This window comes from Ciconia boyciana, chromosome 10, assembly GCF_034638445.1.
Source record: "Ciconia boyciana chromosome 10, ASM3463844v1, whole genome shotgun sequence".
Classification (NCBI taxonomy): Eukaryota; Metazoa; Chordata; class Aves; order Ciconiiformes; family Ciconiidae; genus Ciconia; species Ciconia boyciana.
The window spans coordinates 22,324,452-22,344,558 of NC_132943.1; the positions used below are offsets into that span (position 1 = coordinate 22,324,452).

The window sequence follows — 20,107 nt, forward strand, 5'->3', positions numbered from 1 at the left end:
AACATGCTACACATGCTTAACTTTTTTTATATATTATCACCTATGAGAAATTATCAATCATAAAAGCATTACTTCAGTTATACTGCTATATTCTAGTACACTATCTTGCATTGTGGTACCTCATAAGAAAAAAAAGGATATCCAAGAAATGCATTAAGCCACTTAGCTTATTAATGGCCAGTCATATCTAAGCTCATTTTTCTTGCCCTAGGCTTTTATAATCTAGCAATGGAAAATTTTTCTTCATCTTTTTCAGAAATAACAGAAAATTCCAAGAAATGGAAGCTGCTGCTAGGAAAAGAAGAAAAGCTGAGTATCATCAGGGTTAATAGCTCCTATTTGAGATCCACGAATGATTACAGAGTTACTTTTCTATATCGAACTTTCAAGTTTCATTAATAATATGCTGCCTCTCTGGGACATAGGTGTGCTCGTGGTACGAAGGCTATTTATTCATCATACGGAATAGAAGAGCTAGAGGAACAATGGCTTCAAAGGTCTCATGCTTATACGTTTTGACAGTAGTTTGTTGGGCAAGCGCTCTTTGGTACTTAAGTATAACTCGCCCTACTTCTTCCTACACTGGCCACAGACAGCTCAGTAGCATATCTATAGCCAGAAAAAATGTTTCCTTTGGCAACATAAGAACTCGACCTATAAATCCACATTCCTTTGACTTTCTTATCAATGAACCCAACAAATGTGAGAAGAGCGTCCCCTTCTTGGTCATTCTTATCAGCACCACTCACAAAGAGTTTGATGCAAGGCAAGCCATTCGAGAAACGTGGGGAGATGAAAACAACTTTAAAGGAATTAAAATTGCCACGCTGTTTCTTCTCGGAAAAAACACAGATCCTGTGCTAAATCAAATGGTAGAGCAAGAAAGCCAAATTTTTCATGACATTATTGTGGAGGATTTTATCGACTCTTATCATAACCTCACTCTGAAAACGTTGATGGGGATGAGGTGGGTAGCAACATTTTGTTCAAAAGCAAAGTACGTTATGAAGACAGACAGTGATATTTTTGTAAATATGGATAATCTTATTTATAAGCTGCTCAAACCTAACACCAAGCCAAGGAGAAGGTACTTCACAGGTTACGTTATAAACGGAGGACCAATACGAGATGTTCGCAGTAAGTGGTACATGCCAAGAGATTTATACCCCGACAGCAATTATCCACCCTTCTGTTCAGGCACTGGCTACATATTTTCAGCTGACGTAGCAGAACTGATTTACAAAACCTCCCTTCATACCAGACTTCTTCATCTTGAAGATGTGTATGTTGGACTCTGTCTCCGGAAGCTGGGCATTCACCCCTTCCAAAACAGTGGCTTCAATCACTGGAAAATGGCTTACAGCTTGTGCAGGTACCGCAGGGTGATCACAGTGCACCAGATAACACCAGAAGAAATGCACAGAATTTGGAATGACATGTCCAGCAAGAAACATCTTAGATGTTAAGATTTTTATAGATGTAAATACCTTTTTTTTAAGTTTGGTTTAGCGTGGTTATTTTTTGACAAAGTGATCTGCTGATTTACAGGTTAAACTGTGGGATATTAACTGTGAGAGGATTTTTAATGACCGATTTTTCGTTCTCATTTTGACTACTGGTTTACAGACTTCAGGCTCTTTTCATAAGGACATTACACCAGCCAAAAGGATCTAGAGTCAAATCTGAGATTTTGTATATTATCCTCTATCACACATATCAGCTCCTGCACTTGTATGTAAAAGGACAGTAATAAACTATCATGAGCTGCTTAACAGTTCATGCCCCAGCCTCTGAGATAAGACTCAGGCCCTAAGAAATGAAAAATTACAAATATACTTTTATTCTTTTTTTGACACCCTACAACCATCTCTAGAGCTTTGTTAATAGAGTGGTATACATTTGCACTGACCTTGTACACCTATCTTGACTTGTATATTTTATAGTACAATGCGTGCAATTCCCAAACAGCTTACTGATGGTATAATAGCAGAATTTAGACAGGTAAGAACATCAAAGTCTCATAGGCCTTAGAAACAAACCCACACACTTTATACTTTTATCCACCAAATGGTATTCCTTTAAATTATTTCAGAAGATACCCCATTTCTTTCCACTGTGTAAAGTAGCCCCTAAAAGAACTAATACAGTTTTAAAATGAAGTAGAATCTGTAGGTGAAATAAGACAGGAGAGATTTATGAAAAACTATCTTAAAAGGACATGATAAAAGTATGAGTATCTTTTAATTTCAAAGCAAGTGCAATGTTTCTCAGTATCAGTGGATCTCTCCATTAACCTTCTTGCATAGCAATATATAATTACATTGAATGATAAAAGTGTCAATAAGCAGCATATTTCTTCAACATCAGTCAGTACACTATTTACCTAAAAAAAAAGTAAACATAAAACCAGCTTTTTAAGGGTAAGCTCTACTTTTTGCTACAGTACATATATGAATGAGATTCTACCAGATTTTTAGTGATGTAGAAAAGTAGAATTTTCTCCAATAAAAGAATGCAATTGATTTTCTGTTGATTGGGCAACAGAGTACATAACAGTTACATACAACTTTCACAGCAAAATAGAGAGCTTTTAAGAATCACCTATTAAAGAAAAACAAATTCTAGCCCTTGTTACAAATCTGCAGCTCCCAGGTTACTGATCACAGAGCCAATACTCACTGAGGTCCCGCTCAAGGGATCCCCAGAGCATGCGACAGAAATCAAATACACAAGATTTTATTCAAGTTTCATAATGTGCTTATGTGTTTTGAATATGAATGTTAATGAAATGTCATGAAAATTATGTCCTGGAAAATTCTTTGATAAATTCAAGCCATCTGTATTCAGCACCACATTCTAACAAAAAGCTAAAATATGACATTACTCAGCTAATAACTTGGAATGAAGAATTCACAGACAAATTACGAAGATACAAAACTCACCAAATATATTATTAGCTGTAGATTACTCACACCGTCCACAGCACACACAAAGTTCTCATTCATTTCAGCTGGCGTTATGTGTAACGTATGAAAAACTGTTAAGTCTGTACGTTATTCAGGATGTCTATAAAGTTGTCAGATATTAACTGAATAAGAATTTAAAGGAAAACTCTGACCTGATTTTGCCATAGGTGTACATAGCACTTTACAACAGTAACAGAGGAACGAAGATGCTACCCCAAAAGGTTTGCAGTTTCATGACAAATTGTTAGTCTTATTCACAGATGCAGCACTATCGCTTTGAAATGAACTACTTGTAAATAAGGTAAAGCATACCTGGCCTTCAAGCCACAAGCAGTAGTAGGTGTCTCAAACAAATCTGCTTCAGATCTAAAGGTAAAGCTACACAACAGATAGCCCAGGAGTTACAGCTAATCAACAGGAGCTTGTGCATCCTTCATAAATGAAAATTGTTAATTTTATATAAGAATACTGAATCTCTTGCAGCATAATTAAGATTTATCCTTCCCTAGTCGACCTCGTCCTTGTTAAAGTTGCTCTTGCTTCCTGTCAAACTCGGAACTCTAGCTAAACAAGGTCCAACTAATTGCATAGATGAATATAACACACACACACTGAATGGGTGAAGTTCAGCTTTCCTTACCCAAGCCCTAGTTTAGGAAGGGAAACGAGGGTGGAATTCAACACCAGCCCTCGGGTAAATCGGACAGCATGGATGCCATCCTACCAGGAACACACTTTGTAATAATTTCAACCCACAGGCTGCAATCACTTCTGCTATCCCTCTGCACTGTGCAGTAATTTGGGGTTTCTGAATCCGCAGCCGAATGGATTTGGTGGCCTTAGTTCTCCTGCTGACACTTCTGTGGCCTTTGGTTAGTAACCAAGAGGACAGCAGGGCTCCCAATCCAGATACCTCAGGGCTTAAGTAGCATGGTAGCCTTGAATTTCTCCTAGTACAAGTAGACTGCATTAATGATTGGAAGGTACACCTTGAAAATAGTATCTAAAAATATATATTTCCTGCCATTTATAAATGGATAGATCTTAAACAGAAATGTAAACGTTCATCTCGGAACTGATGTACATATTTCTAAGGCATTTTCTTCTGTATTCAGCTGTATATATGTGTAGAGTCTGCTTGCTACGTAGTATTCTGTTATGCATGGAGCTGAGTTAGACATTATATCTGTCCAGTGTTTCAAGAGCCTTAAGCATGTGTGCCCTAACTTTTGAATGTACAAGTTTTTTTTCTTTTATTGTCAAGTGAATTTAAAAGAACACAACAAAAGCCTAATTTTCTACTTCTATTACTTTTCTGATGCTAGACTTCACTAGCTTGTTACACTTACGTAACAGATGTATTCTTTTCTCTTTGCTCAGAAATTGCAGTATTGCAACCTGGAGCTAGAAAGGGAGCGATACATCTACTCATAGGGACAGTTTACCGTCCTTTCCACCCAGTAGTATTTGTGCCACGTGGGGTACTGTTAAGAAACAAGTGTTTGCATTGGGCTTCTTTTAATAAGAAGAAATATTTATGTTACTTAAAGGTCATTTTGTTTCACTAGGCATGGGACAAATGACAACTTGGTTAAGACATGCTGGCTTCTAGTCACTTCAAAAGTGTGACTATAATCACATTTTGATTCCAAAACATACATGAACAAAGCACATTGAGCAAAGAAGCTAGGGGGAAAATGCCTCTCTTTAGGAGGAGTTTTTCACAAAAGCATTTTTTTGCTAAAACTGTGAGAGTATTTAAACAGAAGTCTCAAGGTTCATTTTCCATCTTTCCTAATAATAAAGTTAAGTATCAATTTTGATTCTTTATTGGAATTTCTTTTGTCTTTATAATGTAGATGGCAATGGCAATTTGTAAATGAAGAGTGTAATTAACTAGAAAAGCTTGTCAACAGTAACCGAACTTTAGGTGTATCATTATATATGACTGGCTGTACTTATGTATTTATTTGTCTAAATTGTATATATTGTTTTATCTATAGTGTCTGTAGGAGTGCATTCTTTTAGATTAAAGTATTATTTACAGTTTTGTGGGGTTGCCAGCGAAGCTGCTAATCAAGATACTATTTTTTTGTATCAATGTCAAATAATAAAAAAAATTAAGAACAAAGTCAAATGAAAAATTGAAAGTGTCCTGTACAGTTTTCTTCTTCACTTCTTTCTGGAAATGTAAATGGTATTATCTGAAAACACAATACCAGTGAATAGGCTCATTTGTCATAAGGAAGAATATTGCACTGTAAAAGCAGATTTTTTAAAAATAATTGGAAAAAATAAATACAAAAATATTACTTTTATTTGTTATTTGTGCAACAACTTCATCAAGCTCATGTCCACACTGATCAGGTGTACTACTTCATTTGACTCCAAAGACTTAATCTTAGAACAGCCATGGCAATTTCTGGCAAATTAGCAGATGGGTTCATCAGCTGCTTTGCCCTATTCAGCTGCTTTGGCATCCCCAGCTAACAAGACCAAAGTTTGGCAGTTCTAAGGTGGCGAAGCTGTTTGACTCCCTCGGCCCTTCAACGTGATTCTTCTGCTGCCTCCATGGTACCTTAACACATACGCTTGCAGCCATCAAAAGCTACACACAGGAGAAAAAGAGAAAGCATGAATGTCCCGAAACCCACATCTCATAAAACCAGAATAAACTCACTTTGAAGCTGCTGTGTGTCTGCTGGGAGGGTACCCATACAGAGGAAGGGGTCCTCCCCTGGCCGCTTAGAGCCACACGCTGACCCTGACAGAGCCTTTTGCTTCCCCAGCCCCCCAAAAAGCACCAGGAAATAAATGAAGCAGCACAATCTGAATACCCCCAGATTATCCAGTTAGTCTCATGGAGTGTTCGTCTCCCAGTACAAATATATTAAGATGCTCTTTTGTCCAGTAGGAAGGCCTGGGCAACCTTAGAGTCTTCACATCAAAATAAAACCACAAAACAAAATAACATAAAAGCAGGACAGAGTCCCTTTTATTGGAAGAACTAGTCAGAATAATTCCTCTCTCTCCATTCTCCCCTTTGCACTTTCCTATGCAGAATGAAATATCTAACCTCTTTGACTACTGGTTTCAGAGCTCAGTAACCCAAACTCATTCATGAAATTGATGGGAAAATAACACACACCCCTGAGAAGAAACATAGCTTTTGCAAATGAAAGCATATTTTCTTTGAATCACCTGTTTCAGAAGCAGCTAAAGCCTTGCTACAGAGTCCTCAGGCATCCCAGGAGCGTCTGCAGCAACACAGCAACCTTACAAATCATAACGAGATGCTTTAGAACAACTAAGAGTTTCACATACGCTAAAAAACCCTCCAATCATTTTCATTTTTCTCTCATTTTCACCATAGCAGCCCAAGTCTAATTGCAACACTTACATGGTGTTTAATTAATATACAGCTTGGAGATATATAGATATTAGCACTAGTAGGGCGGATTTCATGTAGCTTGATTATCTTAATTACAAGCATTCTATTTTCTCATTTACTTAATTGATTGTCATAGATTTCCAAAGAAATTTGCACCGCCCTAAGTGAAAACAATATGTAAAAAAACCTTCTTAAAACTGCTGAATCTGGCCTATTCAAGAAAAAGGAGATTCGTATGGCATGAAACATTGTACAGAATAATATCTGCTTACTTTCCTCTTGTTAAAAATAGGAATTTATGAAATGGAAGAAGAGGAGTCATCTGGGAAAAAAAAAAGAATATGCCTTATTGATTCAACTGCATCTGTAATAGAGTTGTCTCAAGTATCTCCTCTGATGACATGCCTAATGCAGGAAAAAAGATCCATTTTTCTGCTAGGTCCGCACATTACCTGGCTCTATGTTATATCTCTGCCTCACCTGAAAGAACTAAGGAGAGCAAGAGGCAATTTATTTGTCATGCAAGATTTATCCTTAAGCATTTATTCTGCAAAGGCAGTGTTACATATCAAGCTGTGCAGAATTATGTGCAATGGTTTTGTAATGCAGACAGCTTTCATTTGGGGGAAGCAGATATCCCAAACTTGAGGTGTGCTGAGTAACACCTACCATATCTGCAGCTAAATCAAGACTATCAAGAATAATTCCAATCCCTACATTCCCTTTTTCCTTTCTCTGGCCTATTTTCTAGCACGACCTCTTTCCTCAAAGAGAAAGCAGACCTCTCAGGCACCTTAGTATAGCAGTAAAAGCAAGGGGGAAGCAGAGAGCTCCCTCCAGTATCATTAGGGAAGTGCTAGCAGGCCGAGAGTACAAAATTATTTAGCATGACATCCATCCTGTTTTGGCAATAAATACAGCAGCCATATAAGTGAGATAAGCCACAGCCAGCGCCTAGACTCATCCATCTTGATACACCAGCCATTGGGCTCTAAGTGCATCGTGCTCAGATCACGCATCGATTCTTGCTTAGCATAAGACATTTATAGGAACATCTTAAAAGAAAAGCGGTGCCAAAGTGTAGCAAGAGCAGAAAGGCATAAAACATTTTGAAACATTCAAACATTTTTTATTATTTATTCAAATTCATTAAAATCCCTCCTCAAAAAGAATCTTCTATTGCGAGAAGTTTCAACGGTTAGCTGTTATCCATCAGATCTTATCCTCGTACATATTCAGGGTCACCAAAGTAAAACACTGGTCTCCATTATCTGCTGTACTGCAGACTGCATTTGGATTGAGCTGTGTGAGGCAAATCAGATTTGATTCAAGTCACAAGCCCCACCAGTTTCAGTAGGATTTATGCCTGTTTACAAAGGGCTGAATTTCATTCTCCATGTCCAACTTGGGTCTTACTCCTACTCACAGTGAAATCAACTGGGATATCATCAAGGTTTCTGGGGAAGAACACTGTATTCCAGGTGGTACTTCACTCACCAGAAACCAAGTCTTATCAAATGCAAGCAGGAGGACCAAGCAAGTAGCAATCCCTCCAATTTCCCATTAAGCCTACTCCTTATGAAGACAACGCAGAACAGGAGACCTACGGGTTTGTAACCTGTGCAATGAAAGCAGGTATACAACACTAACTCTTGACAGGAGAGGGCTCTCTGCTGCGTTATCTATCACCTGGCTCTCTGCCAGTTTATGAACATGTTATATTCTGCTCAAAGAAAGTCTGTTTGGCAGCACTAACAAATACATGCCACTTGCAAGAGCAAGAGCCCCACAGGGCCATACCTACTTCTTGCAATTGCTCCTTTTTCATTCCCTACACAGCTTTATTTTTGCAGTCATTGCACTGGAGAAAAAATGGTGGTGCAATGATGCCTTTCCTAAGCTTCCTTCATCTGGAGGAATCCCAACAATCTAATTTAGGATAATTTTCTTCCCCCTTGATAACGAGACAAGTATAGATGGTCTTTTCAAGTTAGCATCAGAACTTGCTGGTGTCCCTGCAGTTCCTCTCCTCCCTTCTTCAAGACTAGTCACTACGCTCAAAGCTTTTGGTGTGGACCCCTTCTGGCTCTAGTCTCTTACCTTAAAGCCACACTAAACCTCCTCCCTTTTCCCCATGCTCGGCTAGCTCTTCATTCAGCATAGTTCCAGCACCCAAAGAGCTCCCCCTTCACACTCGCATGCCCTCGCCATCACCACAGCTGCCCCAGCTCACACAGCAGACTCCAGCCATCAGCAGGTCCTTCAGCTGTGGCTTAGCCCTCACCACATTCCTCTTCCCTATCTCTCCTCCTTCTGCCAGCAAGCCCTGGAAAGCTGTCACCTGCCTGCTTTCCTACTATTCTTTCTTCTCCTTGCAGGACTGTTTACTTCCCTCCATTATTAGTTTCTTACAAAACTGAGACTTGCACATGGTTTGCCAGTCTCAACTTAAACCCTCTACTGTAAGATAGGACGGACACCTTGACTTCCCACCACATCCTTCTCGTCCCTCTCTTTTCCCCACTTCAGCTTTTTTGCTCGATTTACAAAAATGTCTTTAGCCTCACTCCATTCTGAAGCAGATTAAAAAGGCAGAAATCTGGTACATTTCCCTGTTGTTTCCATCACTCTTTCCATTTTCCTAATGTGCTTTTACACAGCACAGCATCGTCCCATATTTAATGTATCCATCCAAACCAGCCACAAAAATAGGAACACAGGGTTTTATGAAGAGATGGTCCCTACCTGAAGGGTTTACAGTCCTACACTGTCCAACGCCTGGCAAAGTGAATTCAGTGAGTTTCAGAAGACAAGTAGCCCTTGAAGTAGTTCCTTCAAGAACCTTTTCTTTGGTATTGCCTGGTCTAGTTTTAGGTATATGGAAACAACAGGTCCTCCATCTTTCATCTTGCCTCTGCCTGCAGAGATCATTGCACAGCCTAACAGATCTCACTATCACACACTTTCTATGTTTTTTTCCTTATTCCTTTTACCTTCCCTCACATAACCTTGAATAGTTCATCAGAATTCAAAACAGCATTTTTTCATATTTCATTTTAACTTCCATTTAATCAAGTATACCTTATTCCATAATTTCAATGTTCTAATCTTTTTATCTGCTTCTGCTCCCTATGTTGCCTCCACTTCCCTCATATCTTTCTAATAGACATCCGGCACTGAATCTATTACAAGTGCATTTACGTGAAGGCTGAGCACAGTGGTACTTTTCTCTGTCCCTGTTTTTGAGGTATCCATGACTGCATTACTGGATTAGTTTCACCAGACAGGACAGCTTGTCTTATATTACCACATTTAAAGCAGAAAATTAACTTTTGCTAGCATCTGGAACAGACAGCAAGTCTACAGGGCTAGAGTAGCTAGCAACATGGCAGGTGTCAACATACCCATGCTATTTTTAAAAGTACCTAGTTAATGAAATTCCTTTAAATAGAACACAATTGCCCCTCACAAAGGCCACAAAAAGGTCCAGATCATTCAGGATAAAGTCATCGAGGTGCACTGAGGCTTTGTATTATGTCTGCCATCACTTTGGAACCACTTATTTAGCTTCCAGTTCTATCAAGTTTTGGTTGCAGGATGGTTTATGAAACGAAGTATTGCTGCCTCTGGGGAGTGGTATCCTGTACGGACGAGGCTGAGGTAGTTCCCAAGCACCGTTTTATTCTAACCAATTATAGCCTATCTGTACTTTGAATTACAAACTCAGCTGATGCCAAGGTTGAGGCTAGGCTGCTTTAATTGGTCATTAAAAGGCAGTATTATTTACTGCCTTGCTACTTGGATTCAGCATTTCTACACATGGGGATAAAACTAATGGGCTAGAATAAAGAATATGTACAGCATGTAATTAAAACTACATTTTTTAATAGAGGAACATACATACACGCAATGCAAGTGCTGGCACATACTTAGAAGTACAGGTTATGGAAGTATACATTTTAATTTGTATTATACTGCAATTTAGCTGTTACTTCAAACAGATGGGTGAGTCATGCAACATTTTAAAACTGATTTAATTACTTGTAAAAGTATTGGCTTGCGTTAATTAGGTGCAATAAATTACACAATGGTTCACAGATTCCTTTAAAAGGGGTTTTGAACATGTAGTATCTATAGGAAAACAAACAAAACAGTTATTGGCTATTTGTTTTATCAATACAGAAACAAGATCAAAAAACCCCACCATTCACACAAGACAAAAATGTGCCTAACATGACAGATATTGCTGTATATTTGCACCTCAGAGACAGGCGAATATCAGGAATAACATGTAGACAATATATCCATCCATATGCTTAGAAGAATGATTAGACTAAGTAAATGTAAACTGATTACCCTTACTCTCCCCTCAAAAAACACTAGTTAAGTGTGCAATTGAGGTAGCTAGTGTGGGATTACTACTGTTATCCTTGTTTAGGGCAAAGTCATTTGCTACAACATGAGTCATGTGGAAGATGGTCCACAGGTTAATCTGAACATGTATTAGCCTATGAAATATCTAGATCTCTACTCTATTCACTTTAATGTTTAAACTCCAGATGTTGCTTCTTGTCTTGAACTCCAGGGATATCCTGTAACAAAAACCTTCATGCCCAAGAAGCACCAAGTCTATGAAAATAAACCACAAACAAAACCAATGCATCCAATAAGTCATCTAAGTAGACTAGTAGAAAAATGTTTCATCCACTAAGTACCACAGAGGAGTACACCCCAATTAGATAACCAAACAAAATCTGTAGGGCAAGAATGGTTATTAAACTCCCTGGCTGCAATATTGGGAAAGCAGAGATTAGCAAGGAAAGTCCTTTCTGACTGATGAGCCTGGCAGTTCTGTCCCACCTCTAAGAGAAAGCGCTGCCCTCATAGCATGGCTACTGAAGAACACAAATTAAATGTATCCTGACCCATTGAGATCCTACAACCTGAAGACTCACATCAGCCCCAAGTTTTGGTGCTTTCTAGCATAACCAGGCAGAAACCTTGCAGGATCCTTGGTTACACCATGGCACAAAGCCTCCACTGCAGGACAGCACATTTTACCTTGGAGAATAAACCATGGTGCCCCCAAACATTCCATTTTAGGATTTCTAGGCTGTAAGGAGAGTGAACCCTTAGCAGATGAAGTGGTCTCATTTGTGATCATCTATTTCCTGGACATTTTAGATGATTGAATGCTTTAAATTTTTTTATGGTTTTGAAATTGCTGTGCTGGAAATGTCATTGAAAACAAGCTTGCACTTTTATCTTCTGCTAAACCCAAGAGAAATGCCACTTCAGAGGAGTATATTACATTTCATTTGAATGCTGGGACAGCCACATCAGTAAGTAAACGAAAAATCCTATGGATTGTCAGTGTTAATACTACCTCCTGCCCACGTTTTCCCTTTCCAGCTCTGGTCATCAATCATATTTCATTCTCTTCTTTCCCATGCCCTTCATTTCAAAAGTACCTAATTTTATTATTTTTTTAATGCATCACAATTTCAGTAAGGCTGCATTTTGTTTAAGGAAAAAAAATGCTTAATGTAATGCAAACATTTTTAAACAAAAATGGAAAAAATTGCACCTGGGAAGTTGTACTTGCACATGCACACTGGCTGGCAACACGCACATGAAATACAGGAATGAAATGAGAAACATTTTGTTGTTCCTTGACATGTGCTGCGAGGATGGGCGACAGCTCACGAAGAGAGATTAGAGCAAACTGGACTGTCCTTTCCCAGGTTTTACTTTTACTAATCCTGCTATTGTTTGAGAGCAAGAAAACCTGATCTAGTTCGAAGATTGGGGGATGGACTAGATGACCTTTAAAGGTCCTTTCCAATGCCAAACATTCTGTGATTCTATGAAAGGAAGCAAAAGCAACATCACCGCCCATAGGTGAAGAAACTCTGCACAGGAGAAGGAACAAGGGAGCCTTACATATAAGGGCTGGACACAAAAAACTTGGGGGCTGCAGAAATTTTAGTGGAAGTGATACACTACAGGTGACAAAACTACTTGTATCTTTCAAGCCTACATCAGATAATAACAAAGCTTTAGAAAAACATACGTGTTCTGAAATTTAATGTACACCACTGTCTCTGATCTGCAAGTTTATTCTCAGTTTGCTGTAATACAAAGACATGTATTTGCTTTAAGCAGTAATTCACAATGGGTGAGGCAACATCATCTGTGGGGGTTACAGCTGCCTGGAACACACCAGACAATTGGCAATAGATTTATCTTAACGGTTCTTAAAGTACATATTTGTGAAACTGCACTTTTAATTGTATCAGTACCCACACGATGATGGAAAGCAGCATTTTCAAGGAGTAGCATGCACTGTCTTCTTCCCACAACTTATTCTAACAAGCCTTCCAATAAATTCAGTTCTAACAGTGCATTTAAGCCAAAAATATGTATTTGATATATCAAGTTTAAATTACAACACAGACTTAATTTAACTATAAACTACGTGTTCCATTTCCTCAACATAATATGTCACCAATAGGTAAAATTACTAAAACTTCAATTTTTTTTTTTTCCTGGAAAAATTTCTTCCATGCTAGTTTGAAAGAATATCTAAAACAGAAAGAAGTTAGTAATATAGACTTAAATGGTATACACCAAGAACTTATAGCTTCACCTGCCTGACTGCTAAAATGGAATATATAGGTACCATTTTCTATCTTGCAAAAGTAAGTGCATTTATATCTTTGTTCCTAAATTTGCCGATATCTGCACTAAGGACATTATATACAAATAATTTTTCTTTGTCTTAACTTACCATAAATTCAGACAGTAATACAGTACAGTTCTACAAGAACAGATAATCTTTGAAATCCTCTCCAGAAGGCAATAATTTTGCCTTTAATTATAAAAATTATTTTCACAGATAAGGGATTTCTTTTGTGATAAGACAAGGATTATGATCTTTGTTAGATAAGCAGTAGAAGCCTTAATTTCCATTGTTTGTTATGTATTTATATTAGCTAGTGTTAACATGCACGCATATTTCTCTCCAACAAAAGCTTTTAAAGGGTTCTCATTGAGATCTGAGCATGTAAGCAGTTGAAATGGTTTGGGGTTTTTTTTTTAAATGCCTTTAAAAGTAGTAACAAATTAAGTGCACAGATTTATTTTGTCAAGCATTAGTAATACTCCATTAGCTTAATTTGTGTTGACATACAAACAGAACCCAGGACTAGTCAGAAAAACACAAGTTCACAGGTGACAATCAAAGAAAAACACTGTATGTACATACCAAGAGCTCAATATTGTAAGAAAGGACCAGTTAGGTACACATCTGAAGTACCAGCTACAAAACAGGTTTGGATTTTTTCCTCACATTACACACAACTGCGCAGACATCAAAGCTCTGGTTTAGTTTTGTTTGCAATTATAGCGGTAGCTTTTAAAAACCACAAATGACTGCCGGAGTAAATCAAACCTGGGGGAGTTTGTATTACAGAACATTTAGAAATTGCTCAACAGTTAGTGCGGCTGCATCTTGGTCTTCAGTGCTGACTGTCAAGAACTAACTCACGGAAAGCTGCAAGCAAGGTCTGAGCAGAAATGGTTTCCTGGAAGGGGCAGTTCCCAAGCAACAGCAGTTATAACTTCTGAAGACAGCACGCACCTCCGCATGAACCACAACACGACATCTGTGGGTCCCAGAGATCTCCTCATTAGACAGCGAGTTGTCCACGGAAGGAGCAAAGGGGAGGGAGGAGGAGGGAGATGGAACAAGGGGCCCAAGAGCTCCCACTTCTCTCACACCAAGTTAAGTGCTGCGATGCTGGGACCCACCCAAAGAGATAAATCCTCTTGTAAAAAATAAAATTTCAGAACAGAGGGAAAGGAAAATAAATTATTTTGTGAACTGCAAGGTTCACGACTGTTTTATATAAATATACGTGTGTGTCTGTATATAAATTGGGAATGAAAAATAAATACTTTGGAGAGCTGAACAGTTATTGATGCAATTTTTGGAAAAAACAAAACTAGTAAAACTAAATTGGTATGTGTAGTAGTGGAGTTTTGTTTGTTTAAGAAATTGCTACCACATAGTTTCTAGATAGGAAGCAAGGGCAGCACATAAACAAAGAAGAGCAGCACAAAAGTGTGTGTACACCTCCAGAAGGGATTAAATACTTTATCAGGAACTCTGTCCTCATCCTGAAGTTTTTATAGTCATGTAGCTCAGTACAAAGCAAGCACTAAAACCACCAAGTGAAAATAACTGAATTTACAAGAGAGATGTGCTGGTGCAGGGCAAGAGGACCAGAGCTGAGGAACTTTCTTTCAGGCACTCACAATCTATGTATACACTACGATAGAACAGAATACACTGTATCTACTGGCAATGCCGCAACTCACCATCCTGCTCCATAGAATTTCCTCCTCTTCTCTTTGACTGTATGATAGCTATAAATAATGAGCACAGACTGAGCACCAAGACTATGTACAGGCAATGTTCTGGAGGTCCATACACACTCATCCTGCTTGCACTCCACACACACGCAGGCTTGCTCCCTCTGTGCTCTGCAGTGACCAAACGCCACGCGGCACAGTGCTGGGGCGACTGCATCGGCCCTGCTGAATGGCTTCTGGGCTACCTTAAAGCACAAGAGCTCAACTGCCTCCAGAAAACCGATCAGACCTAGCTGGAGCAGCTCTGGAGAAGGGCTCTGGGAGGAAAGATGCGAGAGAGGACAGGGCGGCCACGTGGAAGATTGCATCAGGAAAGGATTGCCACAGTGGAGACAAAGGATGAAAGAAGCTGCAAGAGGAAGAGCATCAGAAAAACAAATTCTCTTGAGTTGCAGCTTTGCTCTTTTAAAGCCACAGGTTGTAGTACATTAGTACCGTAACTGACCTAGTCTCCATAGGGAAAAATATTTCCAGCCACACGGACCATGTGTCACAGCAGAACTGCCTCTCGTGTCGCTGTCTGCTCCCTTAGTCTGTGGCTTTTACGCACCACTCTCTGTGATGATTTCCAGGCACCTGCACTAACAACCGCGCTGTCCGAGGGCTGTGGCCTGCGTGCTGCCGTGGAAGGGGAATCTGCGAAGTGCACTGCATCCCAAACACAGCGGGGCAGGGAAAGCATCGCTTCCCAGCTTCCAGTGTGGCTTAAAAAAAAAAAATAATTTTTTTTTTTTTTTAATATTTGTTTTCATCAACTATTTTTGCAAAAGTTGCTTTGTCCTTCCGGTGGCACCTACGGGGGACATGCCAGAGCCAGCACCGGGACCAGCATAATTCCAGCTCCAGCAGCGCGACCGAGCGCGGGGCCATCCCCAGCCCTCGGCAGCACTCAGCTCCCCAGTGCGGGAGGACCTGTGTGCAGCTTTGTGCGTATCCCAGCCAGCTAGCTGGGTTACAGCTGCTTCACATTTGCAAGGATGGCAGAACTATCCTAAGCTGATTTTCTATAAAGCTTCTGCAAAACCATGCTGACTCCTAATAGCATTTGGAGCATCTGTTTTAGATGAGATTTTTCTGGTAAAAGTTAATATAACTTAACATAATATCTGGTTACTACAAGTTTACTTCCAGGTGAACATGAATGATGGTGACAGTTCAGCATAGAAAAACACCTAGGAAAGATAAACATATGGGGACATACGGAGTTACAAAATATTACTGTATAAATCATTTTTTCTATGCATTTCCTTGGCAGTAATTAGCATAAATAAAGACATAAAAACGTATATTTGATAAGTGGCAGCCCCACGGATACCTGGCATATGCAACAAAACAGGCCTTTTGCAATTATTAACCAGTCACAATTTTATCTTAGGCTAAAGAACACTTTTTGCCTCAACTGAATTTGAGAATATATTATCTGCATGTTCTAGTATTTCAAAGTATATCCCTTGTTAAACCAAAACAGTACCAAACATTTTCAGGATGCCAATTTCACAGCAAGTAAAACACTGTCACTTTTCTGTAACACTGAAAGCATACATCTAACATACCGTAAATTGGAAAACAAATCTGTTTACTCTCCTGGACTGAAACCAAATGTTTATTTAACTTCGTTGTAATTTTTTGCATCCAACAGCTGTCTTCAATTTAAACTGATGTCAATTTGATTTGCCACAAGGTCACTGGAGTACTCTTCCAAAAGGTATTTTTAGGCCTTTGGCTTAGACCAGAAGAGGGGAAGAATATTAAATTTATTTCAGTACTGTTACTCTTTGCATAAACTCTTATGTTGCCTAAAACAATTTATAGGGCATATGCAAATGTAACAGCCCCAGTCATCTTTGGATTTAAATACATATAGCCTTACTATAAGACATTATCTGCAATTACTTTATTAAAAATTAAAATCTTTGCCTATGAAAAAGATCCTGCTCGACTATGCTGACAACAGAATATGAAGATAATGATTAAAAAAGGGGAAAGAGTAACACTCATTGGCTTAAACACAGCCCTGCTCTGATTTCCACAGACCAAACCAAGCCACGCTACCTTCAACCGGGACAGACCTCAGAGATTCAGACCTTTGTTGGCTGTATAAATCCAACAAGGAAGGACTGTTATACAATACACACAAATCCATGAACACAAAGTAGTTTTAAACAAGTATAGTAATTTATATAACACTAAATTGTAGCTCAATAGCTCTCATCCAAGAGTCTATATTTATCTTTGTGAAAATCCTCCTGGAGGAAAAAAAAGGCATCAAACAATGCACAAGTGCAGCAGTTTCCTCACCCTTTAAATCTTTTGTGAAGCATCAGGTTTATAGATGACTTGACTGTGCCCCATCTGACAGACAGATTTACAAGGTTAGCACTGAACCTAATCAGAAACAATCAGAAAACTCGCTCTCTCTGGTGTCATTTTCTGCTTGGATGGCTCTGCTATGCCATTATAAATCGGAAAAGCTTGCAGCACAAGCAGGGTGGAAGACTTCAGGGAGATTTTAGTAATCACCTTCCATTCAAATCACACCTACTCTTTAATCACGATTGGATCCTTTTCCATTTTATAGCCCCAGGAGTAAACTCAGGAGCTCATAATCAACACAGACCGGCAGCTAAATTTTAGTCCCACTGAAGCTGTTGTGAAGTATTATTAATTCACGGGGCCGAGATTTCAATAACGGTACTTCCCTCTGGATTCTCTGTTCTAATTTAAGGTGTTTTTCTCCACCCTCTTCCTATTTCTCATAATATAGGGTAAATGCTCCAGTGAAGTTAAAGTTTTTTTTAATCAGAGGTGCTGTAACAAGAAGGAAAAAAAAAAAAAAAAAAAAAAAGATCCTGAATTCAACAGGATTCTCAGCTGATTCTCTGAGATGCTGGGAATAGTTCCAGGTTTAACAACCCCAATCACATATCTATTGTGCTTTTCCTCAACGCGAACACTTACTGCACAAAAACCACTCCACAGAGCTGAAAAAAAGGGTTAGGAATTTTATTTAATTTCACAAATTGCACATCTTACACTGTCAAAAAGATATAACTTTCAGCTTATGCTAAAAACTCTGCAACCAAAGCAACCTAGAAAACCATCAAATATATTTCTTGGTCTAAGTACAAAGTCCTTCATTGCAAAAAGAGGCATAGAAAGTTTACCTTTAGAGAAGGTACTTTTTGCATCAGAATAGGGCACTGCTAATTTCTTGCTTGGGCACATTCAGGGCCAAAGGCAGAGCTCACTGTTCGCTGTGAGAGCAATGAGCAGCCTCGCCGCGGCCGCGACGCCCTGCCATGCTATCGCACGGGAACCTCGTCCCACCAGACAGGGTAGGAAGGGAGCACTGCCCAACAGGACTCATTAAACCGCGGGGAAGCTTGCAAGAAGAGCGACATTGTCATCCACACCTCCCTCGTTCTGAACAAGCTCGTGTTCACTGACCATTTGATTTTATACTTCGTTCTTTAATTTAGCATTTTGTTCTTTCTTGGTCAATAATAGAGTACTAGCACAATGCAGGGCATTAGCAAAAGATACTCATTTGCCAGAACAAAACAACTGAACTTTCAGCAACCTTAATAATACAAATACCAACAGGTTAAGGTTAACATAATAATGGTGTACTCGGGTCCCTCAACCTTCTTTGATGTATTGGAGAGAATAGTAACTGTTAAAGACATAAGGAGCTTTCCTGGTAACAGTCTTCAAAAACTTTCCTTGCCCTTTACATTATGAAACAGCACAGGGTACAGGCTCTAACATCAAAGTACATCAGCCTCAATGGTTTTTGGGGGGTTTTTTGGGTGGTTTTTTTTTTAATTCCCCCCCCCCTCCCCCCTGCCTTTTCTTTTCCCCCAGTACCAGAATGCTTCATAAAACCAATTCCAAGCTTTCAAAAAGAGAGATGCAGGCAGAAACACAGGCCTCTCCCTTACAGAGCTTTTCCAATTTAGCACTACAGTCCATCTTCCAGAACACAGAAGTTTTGCTACTGGGAGATATAATCTTTTGGCCTATTAATGTGTTTTTACACGACATGAGTAGCACAGAGTCCCCCTCCTCAAAACCACTGGACACACTCTGGTTCTTCTGGTTCATTATTTATAACTGCCTGCCGATGACAGCCACACTCACTACCTTTATATGAAGAGACAGTTGTGTTACCAAAATAACCTTAAATCCCTTTAAATTTTGAGATGTCATACCTCGATTGTCCTCAAAAGAAACAAAGCTAGATCTATAGGGTCTACAGATGCAGACTAAACATGACAAAATGAGAAAAGCCTTTTGCTCAAAGTAAATCTAAGGAACCGTAGCACTCCTATGCATGAGCAGCACCTTTCCTTAATGAATCTGAATTATTACATGGATTAAGAAGAATCAAATAACCATTTAGTTTCTTTCCAGGAAAAAAAAAAGTTCCATATTTGAAAGATAGCTGGTTTTCATGAATTCTTAAAATTTGTACCTAAGGGGAAAAAATAAAAAAGGAGAGGCATGTATTTTCCCTCTATTCCGGTTTTATTTCTTATAGCTGTTCCTCTATGTAAACGCATCCACTTGCATAAGTGATTTCTTACACCCTACAGAGACAATAAACAAGCATAGCCTTTCAAATTCACATCTGAAAATTAGATGACAAAATATTCACGTCCTGAGAAGGACAAGATTGCCTCCCTATTGGTTTATGCAGTGAAAATTAAATATTTCTCCTTCTTACTGTACACTCTTCTAAGTCCCTGTAATTGCTCATTGATCCACCATTGCCCATATTCTGAACATTATTAGAAGCAGACTTCACAACTACTGAGTTTGGTTCAACATCTCAGATTACAATGACTATGCAAGCAGCTTAACAAGCATCAGTCTAACAATCATAAAGCAGCTATAAACCCAGATTTTTATGTGCACTGTAATGTTACTCTTAGTCATTGAGGGAAAATGAATAACTAAAATGTCACAATGCTCAACTAATATGCCTGGATATTTCATCAGTTGGACCAGCGTGCAGTAAAACACAAGTAAAACAGACTTGGTTGGAGTTTTTGTGGTTTGAGTAAATCCAGCTGCTCCATCAGCTCATTAGCAGAGCCCATGCACAGGGAACTCGAAGATGTAGCTCCTGCTGCTTTTCCAACTCCTTATTTTAAAGTAATTAGCATTCTTAGTGCATGCACATGCATGAGTACATTGCAAGAGGGTGGAAAGGCTGCCCACTTGATGCAGTGGAAAAACCCACAACAATTCACTGAATAAAGTTATATCACAATTTATCCAGAGGAAAAAAAACCCAATACCAACTGCTATT

The 20,107-nt window shown here is 39.0% G+C and overlaps 1 protein-coding gene across 12 annotated transcripts in view; it reads left to right on the forward strand.

Annotated features, from left to right (window-relative positions):
- B3GALT1 (beta-1,3-galactosyltransferase 1) overlaps positions 1 to 5,190 on the forward strand; it is a 225,140-nt gene extending 219,950 nt beyond the window's left edge. For all 12 annotated transcript variants that reach the window (XM_072874617.1, XM_072874615.1, XM_072874616.1 and 9 more), the window contains one exon: positions 257 to 5,190. In XM_072874617.1, coding sequence (XP_072730718.1) covers positions 486 to 1,466 — 981 coding nt within the window. In that variant the 5' untranslated portion in view covers positions 257 to 485 and the 3' untranslated portion in view covers positions 1,467 to 5,190. The remainder of the gene's footprint in view (positions 1 to 256) is intronic.
- Positions 5,191 to 20,107: the final 14,917 nt, after the last annotated feature.